Here is a 26,067-nt window from a genome sequence, read left to right as displayed (position 1 = left end):
GCGGGGCGGGGCGGAGCGGACTTCGGCCCAGGGCAAGCGCATTTAGGCGGCCAATGGCCCGCCCGCGGCGCGTTCCCGGAGGCCTTGCCGCTGCTCCCCCGGCACTGGGGAGGGCTCCAGGGTCCGAGCCCGAATACCCAGCGAGCGAGCGAGCGGTGAGTGCCAGGGGCCCCCCGGGACGCCGGCAGCAGGAGGCGGGGACTTGCCAGCAGCGGCACTTCCCCGGACCGGGAGCTCCCGCCGGACTGGTCGGTCGCTTGCAGAGTGCACAGTGCAGTTATTGCCCGGGCCAGATGGGTCGGCAGGGTTTTGGGCGGTGGGTCGGTGGGTGGGTGGGTGGCTGAGTGGGGAGAGATGTAACTTCTGCAAGTACGGACCACAGATTTCGTCTTCAAAGCTAGCTAAGGATCTTTGGGAACTGGGAAGGAGGAAGTGAGTTCTCCTAAAGGCCCCATGCCCCCAGGATGGCGTCTTGAACATGAATAGTTTATGGTCAACATCTATTAAAGGCTTATTGCGTGCGGGACACTTTCCCATTGAGCCTTTGAAGTGGCCACCGGTACCTGCTCACTTACTACATGAAAAGACTGGCCCAGAGAGGATACACAAGTGTCAGCAGATCTGACTTTCAGTGCTCTTACAGTAACATAAATCATTGAGACTAGTGGCCCCAATACCGGTTTAGGAAGGCAGAGGCAGGGGGATTTCTGTGAGCTCTAGGCTACCCTAGGCTATATAGTAAACTGCTGCCTCAAAAGAAAAACTATGTGTATATAATACATATATGTGTGTGTATATATATATATATGTATATGTATATGTATATGTATATGTATATGCATATATATGCTCACACACATCTGTTGTTGACTACAGTGCAGCATCCCAGTATTTAGGTGACTGAGGCAGAAGGACCACCATGAGTTGGAGGACAGTGCAGTGTGAGTTCCAAGATAGCCTGGGCTACAACAGTTAAACCAATATAAAATAAAATAAAGGATGAGTGGACGTCCCTCAGTTGGTAAAGATCCTAAAGCGTAAGGACCCGAGTTTGAATCCCAGCACTCACATAAAGTGGAGTGTGGCAGTAGTCACCTGCCATCCCAGTACTAAGGGATGGAGACAGGACTGTCCTAGGGTCTCCCAAGGAAGCCCAGCCAAAACAGTGACCCTAGGTTTAGTAAGACCCTGTCTCAAAAAACAAGGTGAAAAGGTGAGAGAGATGGCTCAGGTTAAGGGCACCGGCTGATCTTCCAGAAAACCCAGATCTTGTTCCCAGAACCCACATGGCAGCTCACAACCATTTATGTAACTCCTGTTCCAGGGGATCTGACACCCTCTTCTGGCCTCCATCAGTGCCAGGCACATATGAGGTACTGCACAGACATACATGCAAACCGTTCACATGCATTAAAAAAAATAAGGTGGAACTGAATGGAGGAGGGACCTGATGTACACATCTAGCCTTCATATGTGCACACAGGGAGCAGACTTTCACACTTAGGTGCACTTACATGCATATACCATGCACATACATGCCTACACACTCTCATATACCTGCATGTACCCATGTGCTATCAGTGCACACTTAACAATTCATGTACATACAGGCGTATATATGTACATGCATGTGCCTTACACACTGTCACACGCCCATGTATACACCACACATAAAATGTACATATATGCCTGTACACACATGCACACATATGCACCATGCTCCCGGAATTTTTTGTTTTTTTTTTCCCCGAGACAGGGTTTCTCTGTGTAACAGCTCTGGCTGTCCTGGAACTCACTCTGTAGACCAGGCTGGTCTTGAACTTATAGAGATCTGCCTGCCTTTGTCTCCTAAGTGCTGGGATCAAAGGTGTACACCAACACCACCACCACCACCACCACCTCCCTGAAATGTAGCAACCCAGGTGAGCATCCCTTCCAGGGGAGTCAAAGCAGCTCTGTCACCTATTAGGGTGGATCTAGGGCACAGAAAGAAAAACCCTGATGGTGAAGCTCATTATGATTTAGTTAAGTCACTCGTCTTTATTTGTGCCTGTGTGTGCATATATGCCATGGAGCACAATTGGAGATCAGAGGACAACTCAGAGCAGTTGATTCTTTTCTTCCACTGTGTGAGGTAAAGGGATTGGACCTAGGTTGTCAAGTTTGGCCACAGATACCTTTACCTGCGGAGCCATCTCACTGGCCCCATAGTGAAGTACTGCTGTGGTGGTCCTGAGGAGGAAGCCCGGGGCACACAGGACTGCTCTGCTCTCAACTCCCCCGCCACAGTGGATTCTCTTTGGGACACATTTGGTTGTTGTTGTTTTTCCTGCCTAGTTCAGGTTCCTGTTGACCCAGTACCATGCAGAACAAGGTTGGAACATCTTTCCATAGCAACGGTTTCTGTGTCGCTGATTCACCCAGGGAAATGGAGGACCACAGAGGTTAAGTGCATTTCCTGGTCTCCAGAGCCAGTGCTTTACTATCACTAAAAACAGAGGTCTCAGGAGGGCAAGCAACTGTCAAACAGTATATAAACTGAGGTTGAGGGAAGGCAAGACCCATGTCTGGGTGAGTGGAAGGCTGAGGAGCTAAGAGGACTCTGGGTTGTGGTCTGGAGCTGACAGCCTGTCCTTAACCAGCAGTGAATGGTGACCAACATGCCTCTGTGTCGGCGGAGAGCCATCTCGGGAGACAGCAGGGCCCATGGCACAGAAGCTCAGCCCCTGGTGCCCACAGAAAGATTGATGGTGCTGCTGCACTGGGCTGGGCCAGAGGGCGGGGAGCCCTGGGTCACCTTTAGCCAGGCATCTCTGACTGCGGAGGACATCTGCATCCACATTGCACACAAAGTTGGTAAGCGGAGAGCCCCCGGGTGGGAGTGGCTGGTGGTGTGTTGTAAAGTCACTGGACAAAGGTAGCTCAAGTTGGGGCCAATGGGGGCTATCATTTTAGAGGGGCAGGGAAGGGATCCCTGCTGAGCCAGGGTATCTGTGATCCCAGGACTTGGGAAGCTGATGCAGGAGGATCTCAAGTTCCAGGCCAAACTAACTACAAAAGAAGACTCTGTCTCATAAAATAAATCTGAGGCTCAGTAGGAGAGCTCTTGCCTAGAAATCCCCAGCTCAGTGGTTAAGAGCATTAACTGCTCTCCTGGAGAACCTGGGTTCAAATCCCACCACCCATGTGGCAGTTCACACTGTCTGTAGCCCCAGTTCCAGGGGATCTGACACCCTCACACAGACATATATGCAGGCAAAACACCTGCATAAAAGTAAATAAATCTAGCCAGGCGTTGGTGGTGCACGCCTTTAATCCCAGCACTCGGGAGGCAGAGGCAGGGGGATCTTTGTGAGTTTGAGACCAGCGTGGTCTCCAGAGCGAGTGCCAGGATAGGCGCCAAAGCCACAGAGAAACCCTGTCTCAACCCCCCCCCCAAAAAAAAGAATCCCCGGAGAGGGACTGGCATGTGACCCAGTGTTACAGCCCCTTCCCAGAATCCCCCAGTGAGACGTTAGGGTGTATATCAGTGGAACCTGCCAAGTTTGTGCAGAGTTCTAATGTCCATCCTCTGTACCCCCAAAATAAAGTCATTAATGCCATCATTGCCCCCCATAACCTCTTTTAGTCCTAATCCCGTGTCAAAAGGCCTGCCTTAAATTCCATTAGCATGTGACTTTGGTGGTGAAGATTTCAACTTGCGAATGTTAGGACATGTTCAATGTTAGAGATATTCAAACCATCATGGGGTGTGTGCTGGTGGTCAGCCTGGGGCGTCTCTCACTACCTTACTTTCTGTTGTGTTGATGCAAACAGAACAGTAAGACCATAACCCTATAGAGAAAATGGCCTCCATACAGGTCCAGGGTGTTGCCCTGTTTGAGGAACCAAAAGATTTGCAGGCTGACTGGGGTACAGATTCTAAGAACTGGGAAAAGGAGCCAGGTGGTGGTGCGTGCCTTTAATCTCAGCACTCGGGAGGCAGAAGCAGGAAGATCTCTGTGAGTTCAGGCCAGCCTGGTCTACAGAGTGAGTTCTAGGACAACCAGTGCTGTTACACAGAGAAAACCTGTCTCAAAAAAAAAAAAAAAAAAAACAGAACTGGGAAAAGGAAGTAAACATTGAATGCAGCTGGCTGAGGCTGTCACTCAGCTGGTAGAATGCTTACCCAGCACATACAGAACCCAGCTTCCGTCCCCAGCACACTGAGGCAGGCTCAGTGGTGCAGATCTGTGGTCACAGCACTCTGGAAGGGAAAGCACAGAGAGAAATACAAGGTAAACCTCAGCTACATACGGTCTTTAAGACCAGCTTGGGCTCTGTGAGGCCTGCCTCCAGTCAGAGGAATTAAAATCAAACATCAGAGACAGAAGCGAGGAACTGGTGACTCAGTACCCAAGGCTTTAGCATTTCTCATGGACAATAATAGGGAGCCATGGAAGGCTTAAGCTAGAGAGTAAAGCAGTTGGCGTATTAGAAAGCCGTTCCACAGCGAGGCTGTGGTGGTGCACACTTTAATCCCAGCACTCGGGAGGCAGAGGCCGGCAGATCTCTGTGAGTTCGAGACCAGCCTGGTCTACAGAGTGAGTTCCAGGACAGCCTCCAAAGCTACACAGAGAAACACTGTCTCTAAAAACCAAAATAAATAGATAAAAAAAATAAAAATAGCTGTTTATCAAGCCTGTAGTGAAGTTACTTATAACTTTGAAGAGCAATTTGTGTTTATCTGACAGGTTGAAACCTTTGTTCTTGTTTATTTTTTATATGTTGAGACAGCGTCTCTCTATGTATCCCTGGCTGTCCTGGACCTCCCTCTGTAGACCAGGCTGGTCTAGAACTCACAGAGATCCACCTGCCTCTGCCTCCCAAGTGCTGGGATGTGCCATCATGCCTGTTTTCTTTTGTTTTGTTTTTGAGACAGGGTTTCATGTAACTCAAGCTGGCCTCCAATTTATATGTAGCAGATAATGACCTTGTTCTGCCTTAGCCTCAAGAGTTCTGGGATCAGACACCACTTAGTTAAATGTCCCTGTCTTAGCTGCAAAGGAATCTGGGAAATATAGTTCTGGGACACCTTGGCATGGTGAAAATACTGCAGTGCTGTGTGTGTTTATTGGTATTTGACAACCCATGGACGGGTGGGGAGGTGCTCTGGGAAGGGTATGTGAAAGCAGTCAGGGGTTGCAGGGTCCTCCTAGCTAAGGTCTGTAGATGATACGGCTTCTGACTTCATCCCTCCCGTGTTCCAGGTATCACTCCACCCTGCTTGAATCTCTTTGCCCTCTATGATGCACAGGCCAAGGTCTGGCTGCCCCCAAACCACATCCTTGACACATCCCGAGATGTGAACCTAAGGCTGTATTTCCGAATGAGGTAAGTGAAGGCCTCTTGGAAGGAGTATGAGTATGTGTGTATGCATGTATGTGTGTGTGTGTGTGTGTGTATGTGTGTGTATACGTGTGTGTGTGTGTGTGTGTGTGTGTGTGTGTGTGTCCATCAGCGCCTATGTATCCATGTGCCACGGCACAGGTGTGGAGGGAAATTCAGTATATGCACTATGCCATGGTCTCCCAGATCAAACACAGGTCCTTGGGCTTGGCAAGCACCTTCACCCACTGAGCGTCCTCTCTGGCTCTGCTTCTCCTCCCCCTTCTTGCAGGTTTTACTTCCGGAACTGGCACGGCATGAATCCCCAGGAGCCAGCTGTATACCGATATGGTTCCCCAGGGACAGAGACGTCCTCAGAACGGTCAGAGCAGGGTGTGCATCTCTTGGACTCTGCTTCATTTGAATACCTCTTTGAGCAGGTATGGTCAGGGATTGAGAGTCTAGATTATTTGGGGGGAACATAGGGACAGTTACAGACTCCCTTTCAGTTCAGCTCAGCTCACACTACCTGGGATTTTTTAGCTGTCTTGCCAAAAGAAGTTGGGGTGAATGAGTGTTATGTTTGATTAGTAATGTCTGCCATGGTCTCAAGATCATGAGGAGGTAGTGTGTGTGATGTGTATTTAGTCTTTCTGGGAAAATACTTATCTCTCCCTTGCCCATAAGGTACTTAGAAGTAGGGGATTACAATTTGTTGGCAATAAAGCAAAAACCTCCCACACACTTTTCTATCCATCCCTCTACCCCTCAGGGAAAATATGAGTTCATGAATGATGTGGTGTCTCTTCGGGACCTGTCTAGTGAGGAAGAGATCCACCACTTTAAGAATGAGAGCTTAGGCATGGCCTTTCTGCACCTCTGCCACCTTGCTCTCTGCCGTGGTGTCCCCCTGGAGGAGATGGCCAGAGAGATCAGGTGACTGGAAATGGAGTGGGAACCAGGAGTAAGTGGGTAAAATTCCCCATACCCAGGGTACCAGGGTGAGCCTTTCATGTTGCCTTCATCCATCAGCAAACACTCATTGATCGCCTACTGTGTACTCACACTAGCTCTAAGTGTTGGAAAGACAATACCACCTCTGGGAGCTGACATCTTGTAAAGCAGATGAGGTATAAAGGAAATGCAAACACTGGGGCTGCCACCACTCTGCAGAGAACCTGAGTTCAGTTGTCAGCACTTCTGTTGGGCAACTCACAACTGTCCATAACTCCAGCCCAAAGGACTCCAAAACCCTTTTTGGCTTTCACTGTCACACACCCACACACAATATGCGCATAAAAAAATAATATAGAGCTTGGCGGCAGTGGTACACGCCTTTAATCCCAGCTCTCAGGAGGCAGAAGCAGGTGGATCTCTGTGAGTTCGAGACCAGCCTGGTCTACAAAAAAAAAAAAAAAAAAAAAAAAAAAAAAAGAACACAAACGTGAAATGTAGTAGGAAAGATAAAGTCAGAGCTTACATTAATTAATTATTTGCTTGTTTATTTACTTTTTTCCCCTGAGACCGGGTTTCTCTGCATAGCATGGTGCCACTACTGCCCAGCCTACTCTGTTTTTGTTTGTTTTTGTTTTTTATTGGGGGATAGGTGGGTTTCCAGACAGGGTTTCTCTGTATTGCTTTGGAGCCTGTCCTGGAACTTGAGCTACAGACCAGGCTGATCTTGAACTCACAGAGATCCACCTGTCTCTGCCTCCCAAGTGCTGGGATTAAAGGCATGCATCACCAATGACTGGCTACTCTGCTTTTTAAAAACATTATTTCAAGCTGAGTGTAGTGGCGCACACATTTGGAAGCAGAGCCAGGGGATCTCTGTGAGTTTGAGGCCAGTCTACAAAATGAGTTCTACAATAGCCAGGGCTATGTAGAGACTCTTGTCTCAAAAAGAAGGAATCCTATAAAAGCCCAGCCTACAGAAGTGAGGTTCCCTGTGAGTACAGGATACAGACTTCTGGAAGGCTCTATGGGGCTCAAATATTGAGTCTTTGCCAGTTTCCAGAAGCTCAGAAGGCTCTGTCTCTGGCCAGATCTGTAGTCACAGCAACCAGTGTTACAAGATAGGAGAATTACAAGTTCTGGGCTAGCCTCGGCTACAGTGTAATTAGCTAATACAAATTAGCTAATAGTAGTTGGTCTGGCCTGACGAACACATGGGAGGTAGAGGCAGGGAGATTAGGAGTTCAAGGTCAGTGTCAGCTACATAGAGTTCAAGGCAAGTCTGGGCTACATGAGACCCTGCCCCAAAACATAAGACAAAAAATCAGGGCCACATCTACCAGGAGGTAGATCCAGGAAGGTTACTTCAAGTGTGAGGTCAACCTGGGATAAATTATGTAACAGAAAAACTAAGGTATGAGGTTGGAAAGATGGCAGAGTGCTCATGAGCACTGGCTGCTCTTACAGGACTTGACTTCAGTTCCCAGCACCCACTGTAACTCTAGTTCCAAGGGATCTGACACCCTCTTCTGACCATTGTGGGAACACACACGCACACACAGACACACATACAGACACACACATGAGAATAAAAATGAAATAAAACATTTTTTAGAGACAGAATTTCACTGTATTGTGCTAGGATTAAGGCCAGAAGCCACAGTACTATGGATTGGGTTCTTTTTTTGGGGGGAGGGGGGTTCGAGACAGGGTTTTTTGTGGCTTTGGAGGTCATCCTGGATTGAGTTCTTTATTTCTGAGTTCATGACATAGGTCTTATCTACATCAGGCAGGAGAGAGGTTAAGCCACTAACCCTATGTCACCTAGTCTGTCTGGCTTACACAGGCTCTGACATGTCCCCTGTGTCTTTTACAGCTTTAAGAAATGCATCCCTCGTTCATTCCGCCAGCACATCCGCCAGCACAATGCGCTCACGCGCCTGCGTCTCCGCAGAGTCTTCCGGCGATTCTTGCGGGCCTTTCAGCCTGGTCACCTCTCCCAGCAGGTTGTGATGGTTAAGTACTTGGCTACACTGGAGCGGCTGGCTCCTCGATTTGGCTCAGAGCATATACCAGTGTGTCATCTGGAGGTACTGGACCAGCCTGAGGGAGATCCCTGCTATGTCCAGAACAGTGGGCAGACTACTGGGGACCCGGACCCAGAGCTGGCCAGCAGGGTTCCCACCCACGAGGTACTGGTGACAGGCACCGGAGGTATCCAGTGGCATCCACTTGAGATCCAGGTGAGCACTCACCTTAGCTGTGAGCTCCTCAGGGTGGCTCAAGTGAGCCCTGTCCTCCCCTGGCTTTGGAGGCTTGTCCATCTGTCCTTCCTTTGTTTTGTTTCCCCTCCATTTGTTTGGGGGGATGGGCAGGAGTGTGCTATGGTATGCATGTTGATGTCAGACAACAACTTGGGAAGCTGGTTTCTCTCCTTCCTCCTTGAGGTCTCTGGGTATCAGCTTGTCGGACTTTGGAGGCAAATACAGATACCTTTACCTGCTGAGCCATCTCCTGGCCCTTGACGTACGTGTGTGTGTGTGTGTGTGTGTGTGTGTGTGTGTGTGTGTGTGTGTGTGTGTGTGTGTGTGTGTTTCAGATACCTTTACCTGCTGAGCCATCTCCTGGCCCTTGACGGTTTTTGGTGTGTGTGTGTGTGTTTTGTTTTGGGGAGAAGGTTCTCTGTGTAATACTGGCTGTCCTGGAACTCACTCTGTAGACCAGGCTGACCTCAAATTCACAGAGATCTGCCTGCCTCTGCCTTCCAAGTGCTGGGATTAAAGATGGGCCACCACCACCTGGCTGACGGTTTTTTATTTTTATTTATTTGGGTTTTTTGAGACAGGGTTTCTCTGTGTAGCCCTGGCTGTCCTAGAACTAACTCTGTAGACCAGGCTGGCCTCAAACTCATAGAAATTGGCCTGCCTCTACCTCCTGCGAGCTGGAAGTAAAGGTGTGTGCCACCACTGCTCAGCTTATTTTTATTTTTGAGTTAGGATCTTATTCTGTACTGTAATCCCAGCTGACCAGAATGCAACCGTGTAGCCCAGGCTGGACTTGAACTCATGTTGATCTTCCTCCAGTTTTCTGACTTTTGGAGTTAGAAGCTTGAGCCCGGTTTCCTTCTGTCCTTTGGGGGAACATGAAACCATCCTTGTCCTGCGCCACCCCCTGCCCCCCAACCTCATCCCTTGGCTTGGGTTTTAGGAATCTGAGAGAGGTAGCAGCAGAGGGAATCTCCAAGGCAACCGGTCTGGGAAGACAGTGAAGGCCCCTGAGACTGGAGAGCAGCTGGCAAAGAGCCCTGGGGAGCCACCCTGGACCTACTTCTGTGACTTCCAGGACATTTCCCACGTGGTGCTAGAGGAACGCTGTGTGCGCATCCACCTCCAGGACAACAAGTGCTTGGTGGGGCCCCCGTGCAGGGGGCTGGCAGAGGAGGCGTGGGCCTGTCCTGCCAGCCTCCCTGACCACGCTCCCCTCACCCACAGCTGCTGCGCCTCTGTTCCCGCGCTGAGGCCCTGTCCTTTGTGGCCCTGGTGGATGGCTATTTCCGCCTGACTGCTGACTCCAGCCACTACCTGTGCCATGAGGTGGCACCCCCGAGGCTGTTGACCAGCATCCAGAACGGCATCCACGGGCCCCTGATGTGAGTGATGGAGGCCGGAGGGTGGCAGGGGCTGGCGTTGCCGGAAGCTCAGTTCACGCACCTACCGTTACACCTGGGTGCTGCTGCCCCCAGCTCAGTTAGCTGTGGGCTGTATCAGTGTGCCACCGTGTCTAACTGTCTGGCCTCTGTGTATGACTCCTTTTAGTCCTCGTTTTTTGTTGTTGCTGTTTCCACTTCTAGGATGTCAAGGCCTTTATACTAGTTCACTTTTTATTACTATAACGAAATACCTTAGTCTGGATACTTAAGAAGAGGTTAGCTGGGGTGATGCACAACTTAATCAAAGCAGGTCATCTTAGGCTACATAGTGAGACCCTATCTCAACATTAAATATTATTTGTTGATGTGTTTGTTTCTTTGTTGTTTGAGACAGGGTTTCTCTCTGTGCAACAGCCCTGGCTGTCCTGGAACTCGCTCTGTAGACCAGGCTGGCCTCAAACTCACAGAGATCTGCCTGCCTCTGCCTCCCAAGTGCTGAGAGTAAAGGCATGTGCCACCACCACCTGGCTTAAAGATTTATTTTTTTATTATTTTAAATTATGTGTGTGTGTGTATGTCTGTGTCCTTGAGTGCAGATGCCCCCAGAGACTAGGGGCATTGGATTCTCCCAGAGCTGGTATTACAGATGGTTGTGAGCCACCCATGTGGGTGCTGAGAACTGAACTTGGATCCTCCTGAAGAGCTGCAAGCCCCTTTAACATCTGAGCCATCTCTCCAGCCTTCAAAATTAAATTGTTAAAAAAATGTTTAGGGGACTGGGGAAATGACTCAATGGATAAAGTGTCTGCCTTCTGTTGTGAGGATCTGAGCTTGTGCCCTAGAAGACTCGAGGTGCAGTAGCTTGTGTGTGGAGTCCCAGCATTGCTACAGTGACATGGTAGGAAGAGATGGCGTCTCTGAAGATTCATGCTGCCTGGCATACATGTGGCCAGCATCAGATCCCTGCATCTGACAAGGCAGAAGCAGGGGACTGATGTCCTCTGACATGCGTTCAGTGGCAAGCACAGCCATACTCACACATGCACAGACACAGACACAGTAAAAAAAAAAAAAAAAAAAATCTAGTCTGTGGCCATAGCTCAGCTGCAGCAAGCTGTGATACTTGCTAGTGTGTGAAGCCCTCGGCTCAGTCCCCAGCACTGCTTGAACTGGGTGTGGTGGTGCTCACCAGTACTCCTGCGCATGGGTAGTGGGCACAGAACAACAAAGTCAGTTCTCTCCTGCCATCTTGGTGTTGGGGATCAAATTCAGTTTATCAGACCGGGCAGCTAGCGCCTGTACCCCAAGTCATCTCGCTGGCCCTTTGCTTTGTTTTTTGAGATTGTTTTCAGTTAGTGCAGACTAGGTTTGAAATCTGTGTAGCTGAGGGTGACCTTGAACTCCCTATCTTCCTGCCTCTACCTCCTAGTGCTGATCTAGAGGCATGTGTTGCCACACTTGTTTATGTCTACCTTTTTTTTAAAAAAAAAGGTTTTTTTTAATTTAATTTTCTGTGTATGTTTTTTGTTTGTTTGGTTTGTTTTTCTGCCTGCATGTATGTCGGCACCACATGCATATCTGGTGCCCACGATGGCTGGGAGTTATAGAATGGTTGTGAGCCCCTTCTGGGTGCTGGGAATCGAACCTGGGTCCTCTGCAAGAGCAGCAGGTACTCTGAGCAATCTTTCCAGCCCGTCATGTCTGATGCCTCGTAGGGGACAGAACACAGGGAAATGGTGTCCACACATGGCCCTGTGACTCAGGGTGATGAACTGCATCCATGGTCTGTGTTTCGGGGGCATGTCTCTCTACTTGAAGTAATTCTGCCCCTTTGTGGGTGTGACCCATGTGACATAAGACAGCTGTTTCCCTGCCTCAGCATCTGTTGCTTTGTCAGTGACTGTTTGATGTTAGGCACTTGTGACTATTGTTACATGTATCTCTGTCAGTTGTCATATGTTTATGTGGACATATTGTAAGTAGTTCTGAGATTTTTTACACATTCATTTATTTGCAGGGAGGATGTGCCATAGTGTATGTAGGGAGGTCAGAGGGCAGCCTGCCGGAGTCAGTTCTCTCCTTTAACCATGTGGTCCTGGATGTTGAACTCAGGTCATCAGACTTATAGCAAGTTCCTTTATCCACTGAGCTGTCTTACAGGCTCTCTGAAGGTTTTTTTGTTTGTTTTGTTTTGTTTTGTTTTGTTTTTTGATAACAGGGTTTCTCTGTAGCTTGTCCTGGAACTCACTCTGTAGATCAGGCTGGCCTCCAATTCACAGAAATCCACCTGTCTCTGTCTCACAAGTGCTGGGAATAAAGGTGTGCACCACCAATGCCCAGCTCTCTCTGAAGGTTTTATATGCATGTACGTGCACGCAAGGCAGCCAGAGGTTCACCTTGAGTGTCTTCCTCACTTGCTCTCCATGGTTTTTTTTTTTTTTTTTTTTACTTTTCATATGTATGTATGTGTCTATGTGAGTGTATGCCACATGTATGTGGGCGCCCATGGAGTCCAGATGAAGCATGGTACTCCCTGGAGGTGGAGTTATAGGTGGTGTGAGGTATGGGGACTAAGAATTGACCTCTACAGGAACAGCAAGCACTGTTTACCACTTCTGAGCCATCTCTATAGCCCCTCCACCTTATTTTTTGAGTCAGGGTCTCTCACTGAGACTGGAGTTCACTGATTGGCCAGAGTAGCTGAGCTATAGCCTCAGGGCTAGGATTACCACTAGGTAGGTGCATGCTACCACTCCCAGATTCCCACATGGGTACTAGAGATCTGCACCCTGGTATTCTAAGGTTCCCATTCCTTCTACTTTTTCTTGCGACATAGTCATACTATGTAGCCCAGGCTGGACTTGGACTTTCAGGGATCCTGTGACCTCAGCCTCTGAGAACTGGAATTATAGGTGTATACTACCACCACACCTCCTTTTTCTGACTTGTGTCTGGTTGGTATGTGTATCTCTGGGCAGGTCTCCTGTGGTCATTGCCTGGCATGGATCCCACAGTGACTACAGGAGGCTGATGGTGTTCCCCCATTCTCTTCTCTCCCAGGGATCCATTTGTGCAAGCCAAGCTGTGGCCGGAGGACGGCCTCTACCTGATTCAGTGGAGCACCAGCCACCTTTACCGCCTGATCCTCACTGTGGCTCATCGAAAACCAGTGGGTCTGGAGCCAGGGTGGGTGGGTAAGGAGGTGCACCCTTCATAGCCCAACCCCTGCTTTTACCTCTCCTTCCACCTCCCCAGGCTCCCACCAGTGGCCCTAAGGGCCTGCGCCTCCGAAAGTTCCCCATCACCCAGCAACCTGGATCCTTTGTGCTGGAAGGCTGGGGTCGCTCCTTTGACAGTGTGGGGGACCTTCGGGTCGCCTTGCAGGGCTGCTCACTACGGGCTGGGGAAGACTGTTTCTCCTTGCACCACTGTTGCCTGCCCCGGCCAAGAGGTGAGTAGAATAGTGAGAAGCACTAGGTAGGGAAGGCACCATGTGCCCTGAAGCCAGCCCACGAGGGCAATATCTACTACTGTGCCTAGAAATCTCCAACCTCGTGATCATGAGGGGGTCTAGTGCCCACACCCGGCCTCCTAACCTCAGCCAGCTCAGCTTCCACAGGGTTCACCAGGATGAAATCACACAGGTGGGTATTCTGTGGCAAGGCACGTGGATCAGGGGAGGGGTGGCACCTGGCAGCCAGCATTGCTGCATTCAGTACCACTCCTTACAGCTGTCCCACTTGGGTCAAGGCACAAGGACCAATGTGTATGAGGGCCTTCTAAGAGTGGGAGGCCCTGACGAAGGCAGAGTGGACAGTGGATGTCCCCCTGAACCTGGTGGGGGCACTGGGCAGCAGCTTCGAGTGGTGCTTAAAATCCTGGACCCCAGTCACCATGACATCGCCTTGGTAAGTGCGCAAGGCTGGCACCGGGGTGTCTGGAGAGGACTAGGAGGGACTGGGTGGGTTTTGCAGGAGCCTGACCTGCCCTGTCCCCACCCCCACAGGCCTTCTATGAAACAGCTAGCCTCATGAGCCAGGTGTCACACATGCACCTGGCTTTCCTGCATGGTGTCTGCGTGCGCGGCTCAGAGAGTGAGTTCACCCCAACACCCACCGGGGTTTGCATGCCGCCCTTGTGTACCCTCTCCCTGGTGTGTGTCCTGACTGCCAGCATGTGGGTTAACGCTACCCCTGAGTGACGCCCCCAGCCCCTCACTATAGTATTCTGGGCAGGGCCTCTATCGTTGAGGCATACCTCCAGGTCTTCAATGGGGGATTCTAGGCAGGGGCTCTGCCTCAGAACCCAAACCACTTGCCCATGGATCTCTCCTGTAGTCCTGAGATCACACAGTGCCTTTGGCACGTGCCCACTGCTCAGCACATAGCAGCCCCCTGAATGTTGTACTGTACTTTGACCCTCCCCCCTCCCGTGACCCTTTGCTATGCCTGCTCTGACCTGTCTCTTTGACCCAGACTCTGATGTCTGGCTCTGTCTCATTCTTCCCATAATCCCTATTGCAGCCATCATACATACTCAAAGCCCTTCAGCACAGTGGCCCCAGGCAGATGCCAGCCCTGTTGTGACCTCAGTTACCCTGTGTTTCTGCCCTGCTTAGACACCTCTGTTCCTTCCCTGCCTGTGCCTCCAAGCTTCTTGTACAGGCTGAACCCCCCCCCCCCCCCCGCTTAGTGACTGTGTGGTGCTCCTGTGTGTCCCCCGTGGTGACTCTGCGGTGCTCCTGTGTGTGTGTCCCTGTGGTGACTCTGCGATGCTCCTGTGTGTGTGTCCCTGTGGTGACTCTGCAGTGCTCCTGTATGTGTCCCCCGTGGTGACTCTATGGTGCTCCTGTGTGTCCCTGATTCTGCTTTCCAGCTTGTGCCTGGCCCACTGCCCTATTTTGATGTCACCTCTGTGGCACTTCTCAGCTAGTCGTCCCCCCCACCTCCTGCACTCCATCTTGTCCTCTGCTTGCTTGCACGCTTGCCCCATACCCAGTTTCCCATTCTACCTCTGCCCCTGCTCGCTTCTCTGTCCTTAAGGTACTACCCGCATCCAAACTCCACTCAGCCCTGCCATCTGTCCCCGTCCCTGGAGGCAGAGGCAGGTGACTGCCCCTCTAGCAGCTATATTTTTGCAGATATCATTGTGACAGAGTTCGTAGAACACGGTCCCCTGGATGTGTGGTTACGGAGACAGAGGGGGCGAGTGTCCATGACCTGGAAGATGGTTGTGGCTCAGCAGCTAGCCAGCGCTCTCAGCTACCTGGTATGTGCACACCTAAGGGTGTGCAGCGTGGGCATCAGAGTGGGAGGCCACACTGAGCTGTAGCTCTGAACTGTGATTCCTGGAGCATTGTCTACATGCTTGGCCTCGGATAGCCCCAGCCATTGCTATTCTGATCATACCATTTTCAGAAGGTCTGCTCCATCATTTGTTTAATCATTGCCTTGGTACCTTGAAAGATCAGTCAAGATCCCGTATCTGTGGGTGTCAAGTCTCCAGTAGAAAATGGGATACAGTGAAGCCAGGAATGGCCACGCACACCTGCCATCATAGCATGCAGGAGCTGAGGCAGGAGGATCTGGAAAGTAGTTATTGTCAGCTATAGCTTGAGTTTAAGGCTCCCCTGGGCTATACAACACCCTGTCGGAAGCATTGAAAAGGGGGCTGGGCTGGGCAGTGGTGGCACATACCTTAATCCCAGCACTTGGGAGGCAGAGGCAGGCAGATCTCTATGAGTTCAAGGCCAGCCTGGCCTACAGAGCCAGTGCCAGGAGAGGCTCCAAAGCTACACAGAGAAACCCTGTCTAAAAAAAAAAAAAAAAAAAAAAGAAAAAGAAAAAAGAAAAGAAAAGAAAAAGGGTTGGAGAGATAGCTCAGTGGTTAAAAGCACTGATTGTTCTTCCAGAGGACCAAGGTTCAATTCCCAGCACTCACATGACAGCTCACAACTATCTGTAACTCCAAGATCAGACAAACATGCAGGCAAAATACCAATGTACATAAAGTAAGAATAAATAGTAAGAAAAAGAAAAAGGGGGCTGAGGCTGTAGCTCTGTTGGTAGAGCACTTGTCTGACATGGACAAAGCCCTGGGTTCCAGACCTAGCTCTGTAGAAACAGGGTGTGATATATGTGTGCAGTCTCAGCACTGGGGAGGTGGAGACAGGCAGACCTGGAGTCAGGACCATCCCTGCTAAGGAATAAGTGGGGGGGGGGTAGGTGGACACGCTCATGCTCGCGCGTGCCTGGGCCAGAGCCAAGATATCTTCCCAGTTGCTGTCCTTATTTCTTGAGGCAGGGACTCTCACCAAACCCAGAACTTGCCCATAGAACTAGACTGTCTAGTCAGTGAGCCCCAGTGTGCTCCTGTCTCCACCTCTACAGCACCGTGATTCCAAACACAGGCTGCCAAGTTGGTCTCAGGGAGCACAGTTTGGTCTCAAATGCATTGTGTAACCAAGACTGGCTTTGTTTTTGGTTTTTTTTTTTTGGGGGGTGGTGTTTTGAGACAGGGTTTCTCTGTGGCTTTGGAGGCTGTCCTGGGACTAGCTCTTGTAGACTAGACTGGTCTGGAACTCACGGAGATCTGCCTGCCTCTGCCTCCCCAGTGCGGGGATTAAAGTTGTATACCACCATGGCCAGGCCCAAGACTGGCTTTGAACTCCAATCTTCCGCCTCTTGAGGTGACAGGCTTACATTACAGTACCTGACATACAACTTCATTTTTTTTTTTTTTTCAAGATAGAGTTTCTCTGTGTAGTCCTGCCTTCCTGAAACTCTCTCTGTAGAGGCTGGCCTCCCAACTCACAGAGACCCACTTGCCTCTGCCTCCAGAGTTCTGGGATTAAAGTTGTATACCATCACCACCTGGCCAATAACTTCAGTTTTGATCATGGCTAAGTCTGAAGATGACCTGTGTTTAGAGAGACTAACTGTACTTAAACTAGTAACATAATATATTAGGGGGCAGTGAGAACTGAGCAGGGGACTCTGGGGAGATAGTGGTAAATGCTTGTTGTATAGCCATGAAGACTAGCACCCACATAAAAAGCCCGATGTCTAACCCTAGCACTGAGGAGGCAAAGACAGGAGAGTCCCTAGATCTCACTGCCTGCTGGGTTATCCAATCTGTGAGCTCCAGATTTGGTGAGACCCTGTCTCAAAGAATAAGGTGAGGGGCAATTGAAGATGTCACCTGGCATCTGTCTCTGACCTCCACAGGCTTGTGTCCACAGGAGTACATAGCACACATACAATACAGAAAGAGTTGAGGGCCAGATGAGGTGAGGTGGAGGTAAGGCACAGTTAGAACTTGGGGATAAGGCAGAATTGGAAACAGATGGACTGGGGCTGGCCTCATCTGACAGAGGAGAGGAAAACTGCTGTGAGGAAATCTTGGGGAGATTGTTTTTGGGTGTGTGTATGTGGGGGGGACAGTCTGTGCGAAGGCCTTGGGGCAGGGTGTTTGGGGACTCAGTGGTGTCTTTCTATCTTTTTGTTCCTGGCCAAGAACCTTGGCTGCCTACTCAACTCCCAGTGTTACCCTGGTCCTGATAACATGGTGTTATTCTCCCGTAGTTTGACAGTTATTATTTTCACGTTATCACTTTGGGGAGGAGCCTCCTGGGACTGGGTGGTGGGTGGAACTGGGCCACCTCTAGGAGTCATGGACTTTTTCCTCCTCTGCCACCCAGGAAGATAAGAATCTGGTTCATGGGAACGTATGTGGCCGGAACATCCTGCTGGCCCGGCTGGGGCTAGAGGAGGGTACCAGCCCCTTCATCAAGCTAAGTGATCCTGGTGTGGGCCAAAGTGCCCTGTCCAGGGAAGGTGAGTTCTGCAGTGGGCCTGGGCACAGGATGGCCTTCCCCTGCCCTTTCCACCCTCGCTGATCTGTGACCTGCTCTCCCCAGAGCGGGTGGAGCGCATCCCTTGGACAGCTCCTGAGTGCCTGTCTGGAGAGGCCAGTAGCATGGGTACTGCTACGGACATGTGGGGCTTCGGTGCCACCCTCCTTGAGATCTGCTTTGATGGGGAGGCACCCCTGCAAGGTCGTCGACCCTCTGAGGTATGTCCTAAGGATTTCTAGGGACTCTGAAGGGTTCACTGGTCCATCTGAGCGGCCAAAAGGGTTTCCTAAAGAATGTTTAATTAAATGAAGTTTTGCTCATGAGCCAGGCTAGAAAAGCAGCCTGGATTCCAAACACAGCTTTTGCAAAGGCCCAGGAGCATTGAAGAAACTGAGCTAAGGGCAGGGAGGAAAGGGCAACAGAAGACAGCCAGGGTACTGGGAACGGCTTGGTAGATCTGCTCCAATTTTGCAGAGCCTGCTGAACTTGGTTCTAAACCCCTACTCTCTAGTCTTTACCGGGCTTCAGCTACCTTCTCTGTAAAATGGGCATAAAAAGACCAGGTATTGGTCTGAGCCAGCCATGCTCCTTGACTGTGCCTTTTGGGGAAGATGTGGGTAGAATGGGGGCTCACTCTCTGGAGTCATCACCCCCACAGAAAGAACGATTCTACACAAAGCAGCACCAGCTGCCTCAGCCCTCATGCCCGGAGCTGGCCACACTCACCCGCCAGTGCCTGACCTACGAACCAGCACAGCGGCCATCATTCCGCACCATTTTGCGGGACCTCACTAGGCTGCAGCCACAGAGTGAGCCAGGGCCCTGGGGGTTGGGGACATAGCCGGGGTTCCTGCCAATGCAGGCAATGTACATCTAAAGTCTCTGCACTGGGGCCTGGTACATGGTAGTTTCTGATTCACCTAAGGATGTTCAGATGAGAGGGATGCTGGGAGCAGGGACCAGTCATGTGATACTGTTTGGGAAAAGACCAGTCATCTAACCAAAGACCTCTGCTCTTCCAGATCTAGTGGGTATCTCAGCTGTGAACACAGACTCTACAGCATCAGATCCCACTGTTTTCCACAAGCGTTATTTGAAAAAGATCCGGGAATTGGGCGAGGTGAGGGCTTGACTGAAGAGCTGAGGTGGGAGTGGATGGCTGGTGTAGGTTAGAGATGCAGGGGTGGAGTTTGGAGATTTGGGATGGAGCCTGGAGGGCTGGGAGGCATTTGAGGAAGTCTTGTTTATGAATAGTTTTGAGGGTGAGTCATGATAGGCACGTCTTTAATACTGTCAGGAGGCAGAGATCTCTGAGTTTGAGGCCAGCCTGGTCTGTATATCAAGTTCCAGAACATCCTGTGCTCCATAGTGTGATTCTTTTAAAACACACACACACACACACACACACACACACACACACGTATAGTTTTGAGAGATGAGATGGGGAGATTCCTCAGCTTAGGGAGAAGGGCGTCTTCTGCCTAGTTCTGACTCTCCTGCCCACTTCTGCCAGGGTCACTTTGGCAAGGTCAGCCTGTACTGCTATGATCCAACCAATGATGGCACTGGCGAGATGGTGGCTGTGAAAGCCCTTAAGGAGGGATGTGGTCCCCAGCTCCGCTCAGGCTGGCAGCGGGAGATCGAAATCCTACGGACCCTGTACCATGAACACATTGTCAAGTACAAAGGCTGCTGTGAGGACCAAGGTGAGCCAGACCGTTGTGTGTGGGTTCGGGGCCTAACCCTTCTGGCCTGACTAATTAGAATAGCCTCCGTGGGGGTGTGGCTGGGCAGCCTTCTCAGTAGGGGTTATTGCCTACTGGGGCCAGGATGAACGGTAGCTTTTCCAGGGTTCTACATGGGTCCATCTCGTCCATGACCTGTCTTAGTGTACACGGGCCTTGGTCTTCTCTCCTCCCTGGAATCGCTCTGTGCAGTTCTCAGAGCTCCAGGATACAGGGACTCCAACTCTCCTTCACCGCCTGTCCCCCATGGTCTCTTCCTTACAGGAGAGAAGTCTGTACAGCTGGTCATGGAGTACGTTCCCCTCGGCAGCCTCCGGGACTACCTGCCGCGGCACAGCGTTGGGCTGGCGCAGCTCCTGTTATTCGCCCAGCAGATCTGCGAGGTGTGACGGCCTCGCCCCTCCTTCCAGAGCTGAACGCCTCTGCTTCTGCCGATCCTGAAGGGGTCTGTCCCTGCCCATGCTCTTGTCCTTGGACCGACTCCTTTCCTTTGTTGCGTCCAGGTCACCTGGCCACACTCCCATAAGCCTCAACCCCAATCCCTAATTTCTTATGGCTGGACCCACCCACCTGTCCTTGGCTCCACCCACCAACCCCGCCTCCCTCCCCACAGCTCACCCCTCCCCTACTTAGTCTACCTTGCTTGACCTAGTGTTGCATTTCCTATCCCAAACCCGGTAGAGCTTTGAATATTCCTAGACCGGCCAGGCCACTTGGCCGCCTTTTTTTAGTCGCCCTCCAGCCTAGTTTGCCCCCTGAAGACCCCACTCCTTGCAGAGGTTGGTTCATTCCTAGACCCACCCACTTTTGCTTGGCCCCGCCCCTCACAGCACCCTTCTGCCTAGCTTTGCTGGCCTGGCCCACGCCTAGTTCTGGCTCCTCCTCTTGCTTGCTCATGCCTGGGCTGAGCCTGAGGCACCCTGCCCTTCCCCAGGGCATGGCCTACCTGCACGGGCAGCGCTACATCCACCGAGACCTCGCCGCGCGCAACGTGTTTCTGGACAACGACAGACTGGTCAAGATTGGAGACTTTGGCCTGGCCAAGGCAGTGCCTGAAGGCCACGAGTACTACCGCGTGCGCGAGGACGGGGACAGCCCAGTGTTCTGGTGACCAGGAGTGGACACAGCCTGGGGAGGCACAGGGAAGCTGGGAGGGGCCTAGGGGCCTACGGGCAGGATTAAATACCCATAGTCCAGTTTGGTCTGGTTTAGTAAATCTGAAACCCCTCAGGCTGTGCCCTGAAGGATGAGGTCCCAACTGGAATCTCGGGGGTCCTTGGACTGGATGTGAACTGCAAGTCCAAGTCCAGCCAAGTGCTAAACCGCCTCTGTCTCCAGGTATGCTCCGGAATGCCTGAAGGAGTGCAAATTTTACTATGCATCAGATGTCTGGTCCTTCGGGGTGACCTTGTATGAGCTGTTGACGTACTGTGACTCTGGTCAGAGTCCCCCGACGGTGAGCGACTATTCCACTCTACCCTGTGTTTGCCTTTTCCAGAAAAGCAGGCCTTTAAAGTTCAGCCCTTCAACACTGGCAGGCTCTTCACTACTGATCTGCAAAGGTGTTGCCTTGCAGTGTGGAGGAGCTGTTTTGTTTGCGCAGAGTTTGAATGGTTCTTTCCCATCTATTTATTGTGTGTTGTGGCATGTGCCACCCCACCCCCCAAGCCCCCAGAAAGCCTGGAAGACAGCATGCATTTTGGTATGCTGGTAGACACCATGGCCCTCTGTCCTGAGTCGTGTCTCCCCTCCCCCCCAGACAGGGTTTTTCTGGAGCCTCTTCTGGAACTCACTCTGTAGACCAGGTTGGCCTCAAACTCACAGAGATCCGCCTGCCTCTGCCTCCTGAATGCTGGGATTAAAGGTGTGCGCCACCACAACCCAGCAAACAGGGACTATTATTTATTGCCACAAAGATTCACTGATTTTTTTTCCCTTGTTTTAAAGACTTCATAAATCACGTTTTACTTACTTATAGGGGAGGAGCACACTGTGTTTCACCACGTGTGTGGAGGTCAAAGGACGGCTTGTAGGTGGCTCTTGCTAAATCCTGTCATGTGGAACTCGGGTCAGCAGGCCTGGTGGAAACTCCCTTCACCCACTGAGCTGTCTTCTTTACACAGGGGCACCTTATGGAATTCAGACTGCCCTAGAACTCTCAACCTTCGGGCCCCAGCCTCAGTGCTGGTCCTGCAGGAGAATTGGTTCTTTTTATTTTATGTGCAGGGGTGTTTTGCATACTTTTAAGTCTATGCAATGCCAGGGAGGCCAGAAAAGGGCATCAGATCATCTGGAACTGCAGTTCCAGCCTGTTGTGAGCTGCCATGTGGGTGCTAGGAATTAAACTCCGGTTCTCTGCAAGAGCAACAAATGTTCTTAACCACTGAGCCATCTCCCCTTGCAGGGGAGTTTTAAACTGAAATACTCAAAATGCACATAGGCAGAGTCCTGGTATTTATTGTGTTATTTGCAGACTCTACATGAATGAGGCCTCAAGTGTTGTCAGAAGCTGGTGTCTCCAGCTTCGTCCCGTGCTCGCTGTGGTGGTGCCTCAGGCTCTCTGCTCTGTACATAGTGACCCTTGTCCTGCTGTCACTTGACACCCATCAGCCACTCAGACCAAGGGATCTTCTCTTTCTGCTCTAAATTCCTGTGACTTTTTCTGATGGGCCCAACTTGTTCATGTGTCTGTATAATCACTGAAGAGCTGTGGACCACAGTGATTGGGTCCACTGTGGACCCAATTGGCTAGGGGGAGAAGCCAAGAGAATATCAGATTAGCCCCAAAGATAGCATTTCTCCTCAGCTACTCAGGTCAGGGCAGAGGTGAAGACCAGCCTGTACAACATAGCAAGATCATTGTCACAAGGAATAGATTTTAAGGGGCTGGATCTGTGACCCAGTTGTTGGAGCACTGGGCTGGCATGTGTGAAGCCCTGGGTTCCCCTAGGCCAGCATAAAATGGGCATGGTGAGGCATGCCTGCCATCCCACACGGGACGTGGAACTAGGAAGATCAAGAGTTCAGGACTAGCCTGGGATACCTAAGACCCTGTCTTGAAAGAGTATAGGAGCTGGGGACAAGGCTCAGTAGTTAAGCACTTGCCTTGCAAGTATGAGGACAGAAGTTTGGGTCCCCAGCACTCACTTGAATGTCAGGTGGGCATGGTGGCCCGGCTTTAAACCCAGCCTGGGAAGGCAGAGATGGGATCCCTAGAGCACAGTGTGTAGTCAGGCTAGTCATATCAGGGAGCTCTAGGTTTGTTTAGAGACCCTGCCTCAGTGGCTAAGGTGGAAGATAGGTTCCATCATGATGACCCCTGACTTCAACCTCCTGTCTCCATATTAACGTATATGCTAGGGCACATACCTCACCCACATGTGTCACACACATGCAGATATGAATGCACCCACATAAAATAGAGATCTGGGCATGGCTGTTTGAGTATGTAACGTATAACCCCAAGGCCATAGAAGGCAGAGACAGAGTTCTCGGGCTTGCTGGACACTGGACTAACTTCAAATTCAGAGGGAAACCCCGTCTCAAAGTCTAAGACAGGGATAGACTGGGGCACCTTTGTTGTCGTCTGGCCTGCTCTTGCCTGTGAGCACTCCATGTACATGTACTCGAACACACTCATAGGTGCACAACTCAGAAGCATGGGCCATTGGCTCACGGTCTGTGCAAATGGTTGTCAATTGTGCCTTAGAAATTCATTGAGCTCATCGGAGTCACCCAGGGCCAGATGACTGTGTTGAGGCTCACAGAGTTGCTGGAACGTGGAGAGAGGCTGCCGAGGCCTGACAGATGTCCCTGTGAGGTGAGTCCACCTACAGCTGTTGCTTGTCCCACCCTCATGACACGGGGGAATGGTCCCACAGCCCCATTTCTCCTCCAGATCTATCTCCTCATGAAGAACTGCTGGGAGTCAGAGGCCTCCTTCCGGCCCACCTTCCAGAATCTTGTGCCCATCCTCAAGACAGCCCAGGAGAAGTACCAAGGCCAGGTGCCATCAGTGTTCAGTGTGTGCTGACGTTCAAGGGCAAGGGAATGGGCCTCACGGAGAAGCCCCCACCTGCATGCTCTATGCCTTACTCTTGTCCAGAAACCCCTTTCTGTGAACTAACAACATTCATTCCTTGACCATGAGCCTGACTGTGACCTGAACGAACCCTGGATGCACAAAAGGGCTAAGTGGATCCTTGAATCTTTCATTTGGGGTCCATCCATCTTTTCACAGTGGAGACCCATCATCTTCACTAGCTGGGAAGAAACTGTTTGCTTTGCTGGAGGCCAGAGGGCTAGCATGACAAAGTGTGCGGATAGCATGAGACTTCAGAAGGAGCTAGAACACTTCTGATTACCCCTCAGCCACAGCCAAGCTGGGATATGACTGGCAAAGCCTGGATTCCTTCCCTAACAACCTAAGTGACCAGCTAGATCAGTTCCTGGTATACAGAAGGCACTCATTAACTGCTTGTTGGATGCTAGGGAGATTGCTCAGCCAGTGAAGTCCTTACAAAAGTGCTTGCCTTGTAAGCATGAGGATGTGAGTTCAATTCCCAGAACCCATGTTAGCTTCATGCTTGTTATCCCGTCACTGGGGAGGTGGAGACAGGCAGCTCCCTGGGACTCGCTGTCCAGCTACTCCATTCAGTGAGCAAACCAGTGAGAGTCTCTGCCTCCAAACAAAATGGTGGGACAGTACATCAGGAAGTGTACCCAAAGTTATCCTCTGACCCCTGAACAAACACCTGCACACACACCTGTACTTACATTTGCATACACACACAGGAGGGCCATTTGTCACATAGGTAGGATTCTGCCAATTTTACCCTTTTCTTCCTGTGTGACCTCAGGTAAATGTCTTGACTTCTCTGGGTCTCATGTCTCAACTCTGGGGATGGTCAGGCTTTCTACCTCAAAGGACAGATAGAGTGCTGATGAGTTGTGTTTAAATTGCTTAGGAGAGAGACACACATAAGTGTTTAATAAATGTTTATGTTTATTACTATTCTGGTGTTTTCGATGAAGAAGTGAGATACAGATGGGTTGTAGGATCAGACGCCTTTGTGAAAGGCAGGGAAATAAGTGCTTCTGTAAGAAGGGCACAAGGCCCACAAGTGAATTAAAGTATCAGAAGTGAGTTCTTTTTTTTTTAAGATTTTATTTATTTATTTACTTATTTATTATGTATACAGTCTATACAGTCTTGTGCCTGCATGGCAGCACAGGCCACCAGATCTCATTCAAGGTGGTTGTGAGCCACCATGTGGTTGCTGGGAATTGAATTCAGGACCTCTGGAAGAACAGCCAATGCTCTTAACTGCTGAGCCATCTCTCCAGTCCCAGAGGTGAGTTCTTAAGCCACATACAGCCATAGGGGTGACTTAGCTTGCTAAGCAGGGAAGCACACGCACCCTGGAGCTATCAGGGGTGCATGCCAATGCTTGTTTAATGGACTTTAGGGGTGTTGATACCATGGAAGGGGGTTGTGCCGAGTGTGTCGGTACAGATTCTATCAAATATATTGAACTCGCTGCCCTGCTACCGCAGTGCCCCAGTCTCCAAGACAAGTTCACGCCGCCAAGCCCAGTCATACACCGTCTTGTTTTAAAAATTTGAGAGCTGGGTATGGTGGCACACACCTTTAATCCCAGCACTCAGAAGGCAAAGGCAGGTAGATCTGTAAAACAGGTCAGCCAGGACTAGAGAGAGAGATCTTGTCTAATAAAATTCACTGTTGGACAATGCAAGGCAATTTCCTCAAAGACAGTTTACTTATCTGCTATAGTTTGGGGCATGGAGAATGGTTGCCACAGGCCTAGGACATGCTCATGCCATGAACCACTGAGCCAGGCCACCCCTTTCACCATCTCAAAGTCTTTCTGTTTCTTGGTTACATGAGTTTCTTTTTTCCCATTGCAACATATATGTTGTTGGAACTAGGGTGTGTGGCAGGTATACTGTAGACCAACTTCGCATCAGCTAAACTTCATTCTTCTGCCCACCAACCGTGACGGAACGTTCATGTGTCTGACTTGCTTCTTTCTGCTCAGGCTTCCTTCCACAGTACCTCCATGAGGTTTTTACATGTTTGTTTATTTTTATCATGACAGTTTTGCTTGCATATATTGTAAGTGCACCACACAAATACCTTGTTCCTGATGAGGCCAGAAGAGGGCATCAGATGCCCTGGAAATGGAGTTACAGACTCTAACCCCATCCTCAGGAAGAACAGCCCGAGCTGTTCACCTCAGAGCCAGCTCTACAGCCCTCTATGGTTGTTCTTTAATCTGGATGTGTATATGCGCTGCCGTGTGCTGTGTGCATGTGTGCTGTGTGCATGTGTGCTGTGTGCCTGTGTGCTGTGTGCATGTGTGATGTGTATATGCGCTGCCGTGTGCTGTGTGCTGTGTGATGTGTGTATGCGCTGATGTGTGCATGTGTGCTGTGTGCATGTGTGCTGTGTGCATGTGTGCCGTGTGTGTGATGTG

At 50.6% G+C, this 26,067-nt stretch overlaps 1 protein-coding gene across 8 annotated transcripts; it reads left to right on the top strand.

Moving 5' to 3' along the window:
* On the top strand, nt 1-24,584 carry Tyk2 (tyrosine kinase 2). 8 transcript variants are annotated; one of them, XM_027411487.2, is made up of 25 exons: nt 5-155; nt 2,338-2,444; nt 2,646-2,856; nt 5,250-5,373; nt 5,660-5,807; nt 6,140-6,303; nt 8,198-8,564; nt 9,529-9,729; nt 9,813-9,970; nt 13,031-13,139; nt 13,226-13,421; nt 13,511-13,614; nt 13,702-13,878; nt 13,977-14,064; nt 15,111-15,238; nt 17,670-17,805; nt 17,889-18,043; nt 18,484-18,634; nt 18,848-18,945; nt 19,339-19,531; nt 19,835-19,953; nt 20,505-20,677; nt 20,909-21,026; nt 23,280-23,390; nt 23,469-24,584. In XM_027411487.2, exons 3-25 carry the CDS (start codon nt 2,649-2,651, stop codon nt 23,601-23,603), a joined length of 3,561 nt encoding a protein of 1,186 aa, XP_027267288.1. In that variant the 5' UTR covers nt 5-155; nt 2,338-2,444; nt 2,646-2,648; the 3' UTR covers nt 23,604-24,584. The 8 variants fall into 8 exon arrangements, 7 of the variants coding, with proteins under 7 accessions (XP_027267289.1, XP_027267288.1, XP_027267287.1 ...); XM_027411486.2 differs by having other exon boundaries at nt 2,643-2,856; XM_027411490.2 differs by having other exon boundaries at nt 17-155; nt 2,343-2,444.
* The last annotated feature ends 1,483 nt before the right edge of the window (nt 24,585-26,067 follow it).

Source organism: Cricetulus griseus, chromosome 4 (genome assembly GCF_003668045.3).
Source record: "Cricetulus griseus strain 17A/GY chromosome 4, alternate assembly CriGri-PICRH-1.0, whole genome shotgun sequence".
Lineage (NCBI taxonomy): Eukaryota > Metazoa > Chordata > Mammalia > Rodentia > Cricetidae > Cricetulus > Cricetulus griseus.
The sequence above is the reverse complement of the archived record's forward strand: the minus strand, read 5'-3'. Positions and strand labels throughout refer to the sequence as shown.

What these genes read in the sequence shown, in the direction of transcription:
- Tyk2 (XM_027411488.2), top strand. Translation starts at nt 2,649, where the DNA reads ATGGTGACCAACATGCCTCTGTGTCGGCGGAGAGCCATCTCGGGAGAC. An exon ending in TTGCCTGCCCCGGCCAAGAG is followed by an intron (nt 13,422 to 13,510) that starts GTGAGTAGAATA and finishes TACTGTGCCTAG; the next exon opens with AAATCTCCAACCTCGTGATC. An exon ending in CTGACAGATGTCCCTGTGAG is followed by an intron (nt 23,391 to 23,468) that starts GTGAGTCCACCT and finishes TTTCTCCTCCAG; the next exon opens with ATCTATCTCCTCATGAAGAA.